Source organism: Hippopotamus amphibius, chromosome 1, assembly GCF_030028045.1.
Source record: "Hippopotamus amphibius kiboko isolate mHipAmp2 chromosome 1, mHipAmp2.hap2, whole genome shotgun sequence".
Lineage (NCBI taxonomy): Eukaryota > Metazoa > Chordata > Mammalia > Artiodactyla > Hippopotamidae > Hippopotamus > Hippopotamus amphibius.
In genome coordinates, this window is record NC_080186.1 from 194,487,433 (window position 1) to 194,504,685 (window position 17,253).

General features: G+C 31.8%; 1 protein-coding gene across 1 annotated transcript in view; it reads left to right on the top strand.

Moving 5' to 3' along the window:
• The window catches only part of SLCO6A1 (solute carrier organic anion transporter family member 6A1), a 78,552-nt gene that overhangs the window by 35,813 nt on the left and 25,486 nt on the right, over positions 1-17,253 (top strand). The window contains exons 7-9 of the mRNA XM_057720160.1: positions 322-466; positions 6,693-6,888; positions 15,668-15,821. Coding sequence (XP_057576143.1) covers positions 322-466; positions 6,693-6,888; positions 15,668-15,821 — 495 coding nt within the window. The remainder of the gene's footprint in view (positions 1-321; positions 467-6,692; positions 6,889-15,667; positions 15,822-17,253) is intronic.

Genomic DNA, 17,253 nt, shown 5'->3' on the forward strand with positions numbered 1-17,253 from the left:
GGAAATACAGAAATTAGTTTGAAGATTAATATTTTAGTTCTAACAGTTCTAGCAAACTGCCAGATCCACAAATAAAAATTATAGGTGGTATGGAGATCAAATAATAAATAAAAATGGTTAAAATACTACATGTCTTTTACGGTATGGGTATATTGGTGAATTTAAAATTTGTTTTGATTTTTATATACATGTATGTATTTTCAGTTAAGATTGAGAAAGCTAAACTTTTTGTGGATTGGTCATAAACATACGAGTGGGTATATCTATTCCTCTTTACCTAACAAAACAAAATAATTCATATGTAACTTATTTCTATTTCAGATTCTGATCAAGAATCCAATGTTTATATACCTATCTCTGTCCAGAGCTTCAGAATATTTAGTTATGATTGGAGCATCTGAATTTTTGCCTATATACATAGAGAATCAGTTTATATTAACTCCCAGTAAGGCAACTACACTTGCAGGTAGGCATTTCCACTCATTGTACTCATGAAATTTTTATGTAAAGTTTTCTTACATGTATTTATGGAATATTTCAGATAAGCAGAGAGTAGAAGGATTTAAGCATTTGCTTAAATTTTAAATATCTAAGTACTGCTTGCTCAAATTTTTAAAATGTGAGCACTCTGCCATCATTGCATCAATAGTTTTTAACACATAAAACCTTGTAAGACTTCTGCATTCTCCCTTATCCCATTTCTCTTTCTTCCTACCCACAGGTAACAACTCTTCTAAAGTTAGAGTTCATCCTTCTCACACATTTATGTATTTTTACCTCTTATGTACCTATCTACATACAATCTATTTCTAAAATTCATATATCATTTTGTATGTACTCTTCTGTTACTTTCATCTGAAATTATGTTCATCAGATCCGTGTTGATCTCTTATCTATTTAGTGCATTTTAACAGTGCTCTGGGATTCTATTTTATGAATATTGTTTATTTATCCATATCACATAAATGGACATGAAGTTGCCGCCAACTGTTTCACTTTTCCAAACAATAGAATAACAAATAGACATGTACATATCTTCTTGTGCACATTTGTAAAAGTTGATCTATGTTTAGATATTGAAGAGACATTGCTATTGTGTACATAAGTTTTACTAGATATTAAGAATTGGCTCGCCAAAAGAGGTTGCAAATGGAATTAAATGTTTTAAGGTTCTAGCGTTAATGGAAAGATGGTAGATGTGACCATTTATTTTATGCTGTAAAAAGTCAGGGATGTATACTGTAACTTGCAGGTAACCAATAAAAAATAGTAAAAAGAATAGTAAAGGAGTATATTAATTTGAAAAATTTTATTAATAATTTTAAAAAATAAGAAAGGAAAAAATAAGGAACATAAAACAGTTGGGCCAAATAAAAAACAAATGTTAAGGTGTGCAGAAACATTGACTATCAGTCTGTTATTGAGTGGATTTTGTGGCAAAGGGCACACCGTTGTCAGACTGCCATACATGTCCAGAAGCCATATATGACACAGTCTCAGGGGCCATAATGACAGATTTTTCCACAGGTATACCACATTGTTTGACACTCTGATTAATCTAATTAACAGAGATAAGGACTCAATCTATTCAATTTGTTTCATACAATAATTAAGTCTAATATCAACAAGACTCCAAAGAACAGTATAAGGCCACTTCCAGTATAGTCCTCAATCATGCTGGCAAAGTCTTGGACCCAACCAGGTGAACAAATTTCTTGGCCTTCAGGGTCTACCTTAGAAAGCAAGACGGCGTTCTCCTTAAGTTTCTACATGTGCCTTTCCACTTAGCCTGAGGTGTTAATCCAGACATAATTGAATGCATTAGCAATTGCATATATTCTACCCTGGCCTGCAAGGATGAAGTTTTGGGCAATTCTGTCATCCATAACAATGCTGATCAGTGACTGAGGCTGACCAGAGTGCTTTCCAGGGATGACATGTCATTGATTATTTTAACTAAAATTAGGGACAAATTTTGTACCATCTTTTCTCGTTGGATTACTTTTAAAGTAATAGAGCTAACTGACTTCGGGGTGCATAGAAATAACATATCAGTAGTCCCTCTGGAAAGCTTCCCAGAGTTTCCACAGTCTTCTGAGGACTATGTATGTATCTGCTGGTGGTGTTTCTTTAAACATTTGAAGATCTCTTATGACCCACTGCCATGGCTTGAGTACTCCAGTTCTGGTTGACAAGTAAGGCTTGTCAGATGGTTAGTGGCGAGTCTGTTTTGGTTCATCTCAAAATGAAAATATCAGTCCACAGAATCACAAAGTCTCTGTGGGTCAGAGCTTTGGTTGTGGCAAGGGGCCAATAGTAAGCTGAGTTGCTTTTAAATGTTGCAGTTTCAGGGAGTTAGCAAGTCCTATACAAGCAACAGTACTTCTGAGTGGGGGCTTCCTACCTTTTCCATAGGCTCTAGCACACAAAATCATCAGTAATGGAGACTTGTAGCTCAAATAGGTCATTAGGTTTGTGGTACCTCAAAGTAGGGAGCATACCACAGCTTGCTGACTAGCATCCTGTGTAGGTCTGTGGGTTGGCTGATATAAAAGCCCGAAGAGTATACCCAAGTGAGTTGCCTATTGTCTCCAATACTCAAGAATCCAAAGTGATGTTAGGTTGGCTTTTGGTTGGGGAGAAGGGAGACAGTTTTTCCTTAACTTCCAGAGTGATGGAGCATTGTGATTCTGTCTGCGGCATCCCCCCAGAACTTGGTGAGCAGTCTTCTGGGTTTTGTTAGGCTTGATCAGTCGCCCTTGCTGATGATGGTATGCTAACACCACAGTCAGAGCCATTGAGTCAGGCTTCTGACCCTACAGCCAACTGAATATCATCTATCATTGAACGCTTTGGGTATCACAGGGTAGTGGTAGTCACAATGAATCCTGACCTGCTCCCTTGTAGTAAAGGGAAGAGGAATTTAAGTACTCCTGAGGGAGTGCTACAAATGTATATTTGTGACCTAATAGCATGAAAGAAAATTACTCTTTTGCATTGGGTGCTAGTGGGATGCAAAAGAAGACTTTGGCAATGTCCAAGACAGTGTATCAAGTGCCATCAGTCTGTGCCAAAAATTTAGTTACATCACAATGTATGGAACATCCAGGGCTATAAGAACAATGGAATTCAATTGGTGGTTAAATCCACTATAAACCTCAAGCCCCTAGTAAGTCTTTTCACTGGACATAAGGTCTGAGAATTGAGATACTGCAATTCTTAGACTCCTGCTTCAAGTCCATAATCAGAGTTGGGACTTTTCTTTTTCCTCTTGAGGTTCTATGTTTTTCCCCTTGGACCATACTTCAGGAGCAGAGGTAATAATTTATGTGCTCAGTATAAATTTTGAAGTTTAGAACATATATAGTACAACCGTGAAAAATATAATTACCTATTCTATACTTTGAAATTGGAACCACAGAATTAGTATAGTGAAGCCACAACGAAAGTGCTCTAAAAGGAGACACTGTCTTGCTTGTCCAAGCATATTCACTATAGAAATATCCTAAAAAATACAGAAAAAAAAAGACAGTCAGTGCTTCTACTTGTAGGATATGTACAGCATCAGAGGGTAGTGGAGAATTGTTGCTCAATAAATATAGTAGTAATTATAGTATATTTAAATAAAGACAAATCTTGACCTCTACCTCACTGTATACATAGATACCAATTCTAGATGGGTTGCATATCTCAATGAGTATGGTGAAACAATAAAGCTTTTTAGAATAAAGCATAGGAAAATATTTTCACGGCTTGGAGAAGACAAAGATTTATCAAACAGGGCACAAATTACATGACTATAAAGAAAAAAAGATGCGGTAGTACATTAAAATTAAGAACTTCTGTTCATCAGATGTTAGCGTAAAGAGTGAAAATGCATGCAAAACAATCTTTTCAATAGAAATAAGTTCTACAAAGTGTTTGTGTCCAGAATATGTAAAAAAGTCTGACAATAATAAAAAGGCAGATAATCCAATAAAAATGGACAAAAGACTTGAACAGGCATTTCATAAAAGATGATATCAATTGGCCAGTATTCATGTGAAAATGTGCTCACCTTCAGTGGTTTTTCAGGGAAATGCATATTAAAATCACAGTGCAATACTATTACCCATTCACCAGAGTTGCTAAAATGAAAAAGAAAAATATATATTGGCATGGATGTGGAACAATTGACATTTTATCCACTACTGGTGAGAATGTAAATTGATTTATCATTTTATAAATCTATTTGGCAGTATCATAAAAATCTGAACCTATACATATCCTCTGACCCAAGAATTCAACTCCTAGTTATATACCCAACATAAGTTCCTCTCTTAAGAATATACCAACAGAAATGCAAATGTTTACAAAAGGACATATACAAGGATGAATCAAAAATTATTCTCACTCTGGCTGTGGAATTTATAGAAGTTTTAATATAACTGGAGTGCGGATAATTTTTGACTCACCCTTGTACATGAATTTTTAAAGTAGCAGTACAATTTGCAGCATCACAGTGGATAAATAACTTGTGTTGTATGCATATACTAGAATACTATTCAGCAATGGGAAGGCGTGAACTATAGTTATATACAAAAACATGGATGGATTTTTCAAACATCATGTCCAATAAAAGAAACCATAATGTATACATACTTTATGATTCATATATTATAAAATCCTATAAGTGCACAAAAGAGCCTCTGGCCTTCTGATAATATTTGATTTTTTTTACCTGGGTGTGGTTACATAGTTAGGTTCACTTTTAAAATTCATCAAATGTATAATTTTGATTTGTGTATTTTTCTGTACACCAATACAATATTTATGTAAAAAGTTGATAGGAAGTTCTGTGCTTTGGAGTTGAATTTTTAATTGTTTTATGTCCTTTTAGGTAGTCTTTCAAGGACCCAGCTATTTAATTTTCGAACTCCCAGTGTCCAGTATTTTCTTATTGCCAAGGGTAATAAGCCTGACAGCCAGTACTTTCTCAGTTCAATTGTGTTCTCAGTTTTCTGCTCACAGATGTACTTGGTTTTCTCAACTCTATAGTTGTTGGGTTCAAACTGAATAAACGTAGGGTCTTCTAACATTGTGGGTAGGGATAGGAATTGGGGATCAAACATTTTATATAGACTGCCATCCAATCCTCTTGTTTCTTAACGCTATCTCACTCATGCTTTCAGCCATACCTACTGCCTTTAACTTCTGAAATTATGAGGTAAAATGTGTTTGCTTCTTCTTGACTTCTTAACTGCAACCTTATTGTTCACCCTCTGATTCACTTCCGATTCCTGCAATTTTCTTAATAAATTGCCCCTACACTATTTTTATGTTTTTGCTTTCTAATAAAAGAATTTGTCTGTAAATTATACCTTTTTAACAAACACTCATATAATGTTTGCTATGTGACTGTACACTGTTCTAAGCACTTAAATATTAACTCATTTAGTTCTCCTAACAAGCTGTGATGGAAATATCATTATTTGTAGATTTTCTTTAGCAGTATCTCATACATTTAGATGTAATTTGTATTGTTCAGTTCTAAGCCTTTTTAATTCTTATCATCATATTTTTACTTAAGCCATGCATTATTGAAAAGAGATTTTTAGTTTGTAGACATAGGCTGTTATTTCTCTTTTTAAATAACTGCTTGTTCAAATCAATTAATACTTTACATATCTTTAATAGTGTTGTAAGCTAAGTCTCTGTCTCTAAGAAAGTTGAGGTAAAACACCTTGTTTCTAGATTTTTAATTTTCTTGAAATCTAGGCAGTATTTACATAATTTATTTTATGTAAATGTCATTAGACATATACATGTTCATGATCTACATTTTTATGGTACATGTTTTTTCACTACTTTATTTTCAAACTTACCTTTTTTAAATGTATCAAATTTGATAATCTTTTTAATAGTTGTTTTGTCCATTTATCATCATTGTGAATTCTGACATATTTAAGTAATTTTTAACTTTTTAACTGTATATGTTGTTTATTACACATCTCTCTTGCTTCTTTTTTCCCCCACTATTCTGTCTTCTCTCAGTGGACTCTTTTTTATTCACTTTATCCACCTCAGTTGGTTCAGGAAATTTTCAATACTCACTTGCAGTTCACTAACCCCATTCCTCAGGATTGTGTGTGTTTGGTCTAGGTTATTAATTTTATCTTTTTTAAAAATTACCTATAATTATAATTCTTTTGCAAGTTATAGGCTCTCTGGCAGCTTTTATAATTTTCACTTTAGTCTTGATATTCTGAAGTTTCCTTACCTTATTACCATATGTGATTTAATATTAATTTATTTTTATTCTTTCTCAGTAACTGGAGTGCAGTTTTATTCCCAAGACTAATATTTCTTTATTGAAATTTCTCATTCTTGGCTACGAATTTTCAAATGTTTTTTCTCTGATATGCCTTTTATTGTATTTCTCACAACTGCTGTGAAACATTTTGTGGAGCCTCTTATTCTAGGTCCTTTAGGCTCATAGCTTCAGCTGCACTCACAGATTTGTATTTCTCTTAAGGATCAGGTTTGTTGAGGTATTTATTAATCTCATGCCTTTAAGTTTTCTCTTGGTCTCTTAGTTAAATCTATGTTTGCTATATGCTTAGAGCAGAGGGGATTGCATCAATGTATGAATTTTCTGTACTATCTTTAGCTGACTATTTTTAACTGTGTTTTCTCTTCCTCCTTTCTTTTAGGACTTATTTTAATTCCAGGAGGTGCACTTGGCCAGATTCTGGGAGGTATCATTATTTCCAAGTTACAAATGTCTTGTAAAGGCCTTATGAGATTTGTAATGGTTACATCTGCTGTATCGCTTGTACTGCTTGCATTTGTAATTTTTGTGTACTGTGATTCAATACCATTTGCTGGGATCACTGAAGATTATGGCGGGTAAATATAATTTTATATATATATATATATATATATATATATAAGATTTTTACATCCAAACCCAAAAACATATTTCTTAGTCAGTTAATAATTATTTATCCAGTAACCCTATTATGCTCATATCATTCTTGGCATTATTGAACATGTGAAAGAAACATAAAGCATAGTTTCACCTTTCATCTTAAGGACAGAAATACCATAATGATAGCTTGTGGTATGACTGCTTATGCATTCATGTAGTCTAAAGAAAAAAACATATTGAAATGAATCAGAACTTAGAAGTAGAAATCGGAGAAATAAAGATATTCTCAGATAAATATGAGGGAATTGTCACCAGTAAACCTGCTTTGCAAGAAATGTTTGTAAAGGTTTTTCAGAAAAAAGAAATGTGATATGAATTAGATGTAGATCCACATAAAGAAACAAAGAGCATTGGAAATGAATAAATGTAGACTATGTTCTTTTTATTATTTTAATTAGTGTAATGGATAACGCCTCAAAATAATTATGGCATTAAGGTATTCACTGATTATAGTTTATGGATAGTGAAATAAATGTCAGCAGTCTTATAAAAGGGGAGGGAGGAGTTGGGAATACTTTGTTACTTGTTTTACCAATGAAATGGTATAATGTTATTTGAAGTAGACTTAAATAACTTGTAAGTGTATATTGGGAATTCTAGGGAAAATCATTAAAACATTTTTAAAAAGAATTATAAGTGCTGTGCTAACAGATGAAAGAAAATGAAATCTCATAAAATACTCAAAACCAGAGAAAGCAGGAAAGATGAAAGCAAGCAAGCAAGAAAAAATTTTTGGTGTGTAATTCTTCACAGTAGTCTCTTACAAGCTTTGTATTTGTAGTGTATCAGTTGTAAGGTCTCTGCTTTCTTACAATTTCATTTATTTGACTCTTCTCTTTTTTTTCTTGGCAAGTCTAGCTAAAAGTTTGTCTATTTTATTTATCTTTAAGAAACAGCTCTTAGTTTTATTGATCTTTTCTATTGTACTAGTTTCTACTTCATTCATTTCTGCTCTCATATTTACTTCCTTCCTTCTACTAATTTTGGACTTACTTTGTTCTTTTCCTAGTTCTTTGAGGTATAAGGTTAGATTGTCTCTTTGAGATCTTTCTTTTCTCTTAATTCTTTTTTATTGCTATGAACTTCTTAGAATTGCTTTTCTTTTACTGAAAAATAGTTGATTTACAAAATTATATTAGTTACAAAATAGTGATTCAATATTTTAATAGATTATAACCCTTTAAAATTTATTATAAAATATTATAAAATAATTACTCTTTTCCCCTGCACTGTGCATGCCATGCGGTGCAGCCATAAATAAATAAATAAATGCAATGCAATGCATGATTCGAACTGGATAATTTTACAATAAAGGACATTAAAAAAATACCAAATGAAAATATGAACTACACAAAACAGAGCAAAGGAAATTATAACTATATAGGTAAATAATTTTTTCTTATTCAAATCTCTTTAAAAATAATTGTTTAAAACAGATTAACTTGTCATATAGGTTTACATGAAGTGCTATCATGTCATATATTGGTAGACTGTATTAAGTCAAAATGTATAGTATAAACCCTGAAGCAACCACTGGAAAACAATGAGTCATAGCTAATAAGCCAACACAGAAGTTAAAATAGAATTTTCCAAAACTGTTTAATCTCAAAGTAGGCAGAAAAGTGGAAAAAGAGAATAAGGAAGAGATAGAATAGATAGAAAACAAGTAGAAAGAGGATATATTCAAACCTAACCACATTAGTAATCACATTAAATGCAAATGGTTGTAGTATCTCAGTTAAAAGACAGAGAATCTACAATCTGATTTTAAAAAAGCAAGACTGAACTATATGCTGCATGAAAGAAATGAACTTCAAATACAGACACAAGTAGATTATATGTAAAAGGATGAGAAAAGTTGTAACATGTTAACAGTAGTCAAAAGAAAGCAGAAATATGATATCAGAGACCAGGTAGATTTGAGAGCAAACAGTATTAGCAGGAAAAAAATAACGTTATGTACTATAAATTAGCCAATTCATCAAAAATTAAAAACAATCTCAAATGATTATGAAACTAATGAAAGAGCTTTAAAATATGTGGAGCAAAGCATACACTGCAAGGAGAAATGTAGAAATTCACAAGTGTAGTCAGCTATTTTAGTATTCCTCTCAATAGAGGTAGGGAAAAAAAAACAGTGATGATAAAAAAGATTTGAATAACACTGTCAACCAACTTCACCTAATTGACATTTGTAGAACATTTCATGTAATAAGCAAAATATGCATTCTTTTCAAGTAATACACGAAATACTTACCAAAGCAGATCATATTCTACAAAACAAGACTCAGTAAATTTAAAGAATCAAATAACACAATGGAAGTAAAGTTTTTGACCATGATGGAATTAAATTAGAAATAAATTAATAAAAAAAGATTTCTGAAAAAGCTCCAGGTATTTGGAAACTCAAAACAAAACTAAACAAAACAAAAAACTTCTACATAAACTTTAGGTCAAATAATTTCTCCAAAAGGGAAATTTTAAAATATTTTGAAGTGAATGAAAATAAAAATACACGTTAAAAATTTGTGGGATGCTGCTAAAGCAGTATGTTAGGGAAAATGTATAACATTAAAAGTCTGTATTAGAAAAGAAAAAATTCTCAAACCCGTGATATTTGTTTCTACCCTAAAAAGCTAGAAACATCAAAGCAGACTGATTGTAAATTAAGTAGAACAAAGGATATAATTGAGATCAGAACAGAAATCAGTGGAGTGGAAATGAGAAAAACAATGGAGAAAATCAGTAAAATCACAGGTGTTTTTTGAGAAAATTGATAAAATTGCTAAACCACCACAGAGACAAAACCCAAAGTCAGGATTTAGAGATCTGATGTTAGAATAGGTTCTACCAATATAAAAAGATAATAGGTTAATATTAAAAACTTTACGCCCATAAATTTAACAACTACCATAAAATGGGTAAATCCTTTGAAAGACACAAATTAACTTAAGAAGAAATAGCTAATTTTTATATCTAGCAAATAAATCGTGTTTGTAACTAAACACTTTCCCACAAAGAAAACTCCAGGCCCAAATGGTTTCACTGGGGAATTCTACCAAACATTTAAAAAATATCTGTTCTTACACAAATTCTTCTAGAATTGAAAAGAAAGGAATACTCCTAACTCATTCTATGAGACCTGCATTATCCTGATATCAAAACCAGACAAAGACATTGTAAGAAAGAAAAACTATAGACCTATATCTCTCATGAGTATAGCTGCAGAAATTCTTAACAGAACTTTAGTAAATTGAATCCAATAGTATATTAAAAGGAAACTAAATTATGATCAAACAAGATTCATATAGAGATGCAAGGATAGTTTGATAGTTGAAAATCAATTCATATATAATCCACCATATTTATAAAGTAAAAATGAAAAAATTTATAATCTCAGTAGATGTCAAAAAAGCCTTGATAAAGTTCAACATCTTTTCCTGATAAAATAGAAAACTAATAATGGAAGGGAATCTACAAAAATATGCAGCTAATATCATACTTACTGATGATTATAGACTGAATGTTTGTGTTTCCCCTACTTCCAGATTTGTTTGTTGAAGCCCTAATCCCCAGTATGATAGTATTATGAGGTGGAGCCTTTAAAAGATAATTAGGGTTAGGTAAGATCATGAGGGTGGACTCCCCCATGGTGGGGTTGATGTCCTTCTAAGAAGATGAAGAGACCAAAGCTTCCCCTATATCAACTATGTGAGCATACAATGAGAAGGTGATGTTCCACAACCCAGGAAGACAGCCCACCCAAGACGCCAAAGCTGCCTGCACCTTGACCTGGACTTAGCTTCCAGAACTGTGAGAAATAATATTTGTTGTTTAGGCCACACAATCTATGATATTTTCTTATAGTAGCTTGAGCAGACTAAGACAATGATGAAACATTAAATAACCAGGAATACAACAAGGATATATGTTTTTAATAATTCTATATTACCATTGTACTACAGGTTCTAGACACTACAATAATGTAAGAAAAATAAACAAAGCATTCCAACAGCAAAAGTAGAAACAAAGCTGTGTTTATTTGAAGTCAACACCATTGCCTATGTAGAAAATCCAAAAAACACTATAACTAATAAAATGAGTTTAGCAAGTTTATAAGATGCAAATCAACCTACAAGAATCTATGGTATTTCTATATGCGAACTACAAATGCAGAAATCAATATTAAAAATAATATTGTTAACGCCCATAAGGCTATCAACTGAGTTTTCAGAAGAAACTCTGTAGGCCAGAAGGCAGTGGCATGATATATTTAAAGTGATGAAAGGGAAAAACCTACAAACAAGAATACTCTACCAAGCAAGGCTTTTATTCAGATTTGATGGGGAGATTAAAAAGTTAGATAAGCAAAAGCTGAAAGAGTTTAGCGTGACCAAACCAGCTTTACAAGAATTATTAAAAGGACTTCTCTAACAGAAAAAGAAAAGGCCATTACTAGAAACATGAAAATTACAAAAGGGAAAAGCTCACTGGTAACAGCAATATGAAAGAAAAATTGTAAATCAACCACATATAAAGTTAGTAGGAAGACTAAAAGACAAAAGTAGTAAAATTATATCTGCAATAAGTAGTTAAGGGATTCACAAAAAGATGTGAAATTGGTCTTGAACTTAAGAGATAAATAACTTAAAATAATGATGTGCATGTGTGTGTACCTACCTCATGATAATTACAAATAAAAAATCTGTTAGTTACACAACACAGAAAAAAAAAAAAGGAATCCAGGCGTAACACTAAAAACAGTCATCGAATCACAAAGGAGAGAAGAAAAGAAGAGAAAGGAACAAAAAAAGACCTACAAAAACAACCCCCAAACAATTAATAAAATGGCAATAAGTACATAGCTATCAATAATTACTTTAAAGGTAAATGTACGGAATACTCCAAGAGACATAGAGTGACTGAAAGGATATAAAAACAGGATACAAAAACTACTAGAGCTCAGCAGTGAATTTAGTAACATTGCAGGATGCAAAATTAATAACGCAGAAATCTGTTGTATTTCTATACACTAACACCATACTATCAGAAAGAGAAATTAAGAAAACAATCCCATTTACAAATGCATTACAAAGAACAAAATACCTAGAAATAAATCTAACTAAGAAGGTAAAGGACTTGTACTCAGAAGACTATAAGACACTGATGAAAGAAATAGAAGACAACACACACAGATGGAAAGATAGACTGTGTTCATGGGTGGAAGAATTAATATTTTTAAAATGACCATACTACCCAAGGCAACCTTCAGATTTAATGCAATCCCTAAAAATACCCTAAAATCCCTAAAAATGTGGCATTTTTCACAGAACTAGAACAACTAATGCTAAAATTTGAATGGAAATACAAAAGTCCCCAAAGAGCCAAAACAATCTTATGAAAGAAGAAATCATGCTCCCTTGGTTTCAAACTATACTACAAAGCTACAGTCATCAAAACAGTATAGTACAGGCACATAGCTCAATGGAAATGAAACCACTCATATGGGCAATTAAGCTACAAGAAAGGAGGTATATACAATGGGGAAAAGACAGCCTCTTCAACAAATGGTGCTGGGAAAACTGGACTGCTACATGCAAAAGAATCAAACTGGACTACTTTTTCACACTATACACAAAAATTAATTCAAAACGGATTAAAGACTTAAATGTAAGACCTGAAACCATAAAACTACTGGAAGAAAACATAGGTAGTATGCTCTTTGACATCAGTCTTAGTAGTATTTTTGGATGTCTCCTCAGGTAAGGGAAACAAAAGCAAAAATAAACAAATGGGACTATATCAAACTAAAAACTTTTTGCTCAGTAAAGGAAAACATCAACAAAACAAAAAGGCTGCCTACTGAATGGGAGAAGATATTTGCAAAGGATGTATCTGATAAGGAGTTAATATCCAAAACATACAAAGAATACATACAAATTCCATTCCTGGGTACTTACCTGAAGAGAAGAAAAGCACTAATTAGAAAAGATATATGCACCCCTGCAATTATTGCAGCATTATTTATAATAGCCAAGATATAGCAGCAACCCAAGTGCCCATCAATAAATGAATGGATAAAAAAAGATGTAATATAAATACAATGGAATGTTAACCACAAATAATAACATCTTGGCATTTGCAACAAGGATGGAACTAGAGGGTATTATGCTAATAATAGTTAAATACGTCAGACAGAGAAAGACAATACTGTATGATTTCACTTATATGTGGAACCTAAAAAACAAACAAACATAACAAAACAGAAACAGAGTTATAGTTACAGAGAACGAACAAGTGGTTGCCGGAAAGGAGGGCGTTGAGGAGAGGAATTAAATAGGTGAGGGAGTTTAAGAAGTACAAACTTCCAGTTGCAAAATAAGTGAGTCATGGATATGAAGTGTGTGGTGTGGGCAATATAGTCAGTAACTATGTCGTATCTTTGTGTGGTGATTATATTGTACCTAGATTACTGTGGTGATAATTTTGAAATGTATAGAAACACTAAGTCACTATGCTGTGTAATAGGAACTAACTGTGTTGTAGGTCAATTATACTTCAAAAACAAACAAACTAACTAACTCATAGAAAAAGAGATCGGATTTATGGCTATCAAAGGCAGGATGTTAAGGGAGCAGGAATTGAATGAAGGCTATTGAAATATAAAAGCTACCAGTTATAAAATAAACAAGTACTAGGGATGTAATGTACAACATAACAAATATAATTAATACTGCTGTAGTTATATATGAAAGTTGTTAAGAGAGTAAATTCTAAGAGTTCTCATTACAAGGAAATTTTTTTCTTTCTATTTCTTTAATTTTGTATTGATATGAGATGATGGATGTTCACTAAACTTAATTGTGGTAATCATTTAATGATGTATGTAAGTCTAATAATTATGTTGTACATCTTAAACTTATACAGTGCTGTGTCAATTATATCTCTATAAATTGTGGGAAAAAATAGTGTTAACGATACTATCAAACAAAAAGAAATACTGTAGAAGAAAAGAACAATATACTAGAATCTATGGCATTTTATATACTACCTACAAACAACTTGAAATTGATATTAAACAATACCATTAACAGTAGTATCAAGAAAAAGAAATTCTTAAGGATAAATATGATAAAAGATGTAAAAGCCCTATACACTGATTACTGTAAAACACTGCTGAGAGAAATTAAAAGCCTATTTTTTTTAAATGAAGAGATATGCCATGTTTGTGGGTTATAAGACTCGGTATGTTTAAGATGTTAATCCTCCCCAAATTGATGTATGTATTCAATATAATCACAATCAAAATCCCAACAAGCTTTGTAAAAAAGATATTGGAAACATGACTTTTAAATTCATGGAGTTATGCAGAGGACCTAGAAAAACCAGAAACAATTCTAAAGAACAAAGGTGGAGGACTAACACTTATTTGATTTTAATACTTGTTATAAAGATACAATAATCAAGAAAGTAGTATTGGTGTAAATATAGACAAGTCAGTGGAACAGAATAGAGAGTCCAAAAGTAAGCATACACGTATGTAGATAATTGATTTTTGACAGGGTACAGTTTAGCAGAGGACATATAGTCATTTTAACAAATTATGCTAGAACAATTAGATATCTATATTTAAACAAACTTTGATCCATATCTTATACCACATAAATAATTAATTCAAAATGGATTGTAGTTGTAATTGTGAAATATAAAATTCCAGGAATATGAGGAAAATTTATGTGAACTTGGGTTCAGCAAAGATTTCTTAGATATGACACGAAACGTGATCTATAAAGAAATATATTAATAAATTGGACTTCATTCAAATAAAAAATGTCTGCTCTTTGAAAAATCCCATTAAACTAATGCAGAAACAAGCCATAGACTGTGAGAAGATCATGTATCTAACAAAGGACTTGGTTTCTAGACCATATAAAAAATTCTCAATGCTTGGTAATAAGAAATCCAGAAAAATGGGCAAAAGATTTGAACAAATATTTGACCAAATAATAAATACAGATAGAAAATAAGCACATGGAAAGAAGTCCAGCATCAGTCATTAAGGAAATACATATTAAAAACCACAGTATGAAGCTCCTTGTTAGAATCTCTAAAATTAAAAAGACTGACTGTTCCACATGTTGCCAAGGAATATAGAAAGCAATTGAATCTTATACACTACTTGAGAGAGTGTAAAATAGCACAATCACTTTGGAAAACCATTTGACAGTTTCTTAAAATGTTAAATGAAAACCTATCATATGATCCAAACATTCTACTCCTTAATATTTATCCAAGAGATATGGAAGCATATGACCATAGCAAGGTCATGTAAAGACCAGCTGCATGAAAGAAGCCAGACAAAGAAAGTGCACACAGTGTATGATTCCATTTCATAAAATGCTATGAAATTCAAACTAATGAATAGTGTCAGAAAGTAGATCAGCAGATGCCAGGGGGTGGAGGAATTACAAAGGAATTACAAAGGGGTGATGATTATGTTTGTTAACATGATTGCAATGATGGTTTCACAAGTGTATGCAAATTGTATGCTTTAAATATGTACAGTTTATTGTATATCAGTTATACCTAAATCTGTTAAAATTATTTAATCATATTTTATTGATCTCATTGATATCTTGATGTATACATTAATATGTATAATACAGCGGTATTATAATCACATTCAATCTCTTACAGAACAGGGCAGTTGGGAAACCTGACAGCTCCTTGCAATTCTCACTGTAAATGCTCTTCGTCATTTTATTCTGCTACATGTGGAAGAAATGGTATTGGATATTTTTCTCCTTGCTTTGCAGGTTGTGCACATTCTAAAACATTAAAGAATCACAAGGTAATTATTTTTTATTATGCTTCCTCCTCTCCATTAAGAAGTGCAACTTATAGATGATGTTTATACTTTACTCCTGCTCTCTATAAAATCCTTTTCCCCTCTTATCTTCCCTTTTCTTAAATTGTGGCTTCATGTGGTCAACAATACATAGGACTTATGAGAACTGGGAGTGAAGTAGCGACCCAGGTTTTAAAAATTCTGTTTCTCTCTCCCCTCTCTTTGTCTAATCTCTGTGAGGGGAAGAGAGCAAAAAAGAGGGTATTTCCTGACTCATGGGCACTATACCATCTTTCTTAGTAGGCAATAAAGTACTTTATTAGTACTTTATTTATTAGTACGTATGTAACAATATTCTTTTTCCTGTTACACACAGATCATTTTGTTACAAGATATTAACATACTTGACCAACTTTAGTTTCTCATTGTCATGTTTTCACTGGCCTACAATTTAACAGTATATCTTCAGTTTTTTATTGAATATTAATATAAAAAAGATTACATATCCTTTAAAAAATCTTTCTTCTTAAATGTTTAAAATGATTCTTTAAAATTTTTAAATTTAAAATAGTTACTCAGATGATTGAACCTGGTGTACCCCCAAAAAAATAATAAATTAAAAAAAATAGTTACTTATATGTATTATATATTTTAAAAACTTTAAATGTATTATATATTTGAAATGATACTTTAAATGATTTATATATTTTAAAATATATTTAAAATATATTACTATGGAAAGCTTTAAATGTAATAGAAAAGCGTAATGAACTCCTATATGTTAGTTACCCATCTTCAACAATTTTATTAACATATGGAAAATCTTATTTTATACTCCTGCTTACTTCCTCTCCTCCATTTTATTTTGACAAGTAAATGATTTTTTAAATGCTCATGTTGTCACCACAGTATAAAGCAGAACTGCTTGACCTTGGTGTTTTTGTCCATGGGATATTAAAGGGCTACAAAGGCCAGCCACTATATAGCTCCAACCTCTCTTTCTTTTTCTGGGGAATCCCTTTTAGGGATTTGTTTCTATTTCACAAAAATCTTTATAATTTCCTTTCATTTCTCCAAGGAATAATTAATTCATAGTGAAAAATGAGATAATTCACAAAATAGGGACTCAAGCTGTGTGATAACATTTGAATCTGAATAAAAATTGAAAGAATAAAGTATTTTTGACAAAAATTAGATTTGTTATGAGTTACCCAGGACAATTAGCCTTGAAAGAAATAATGGCTCTGAAAGAAAACTGACAGTAGCAGAAGTTATGATTAGTACAACTTGATATAGATGAAACCAATTAATGGATATAATATACATTAATTTCAAATGGGAAAGTATTGATAACAGTAAAAATAATTTTAACAGAATGACAATTAAGAGAAATACCATATACAAAAAATTATTGTGTCTAAATTGTGTTAATGGC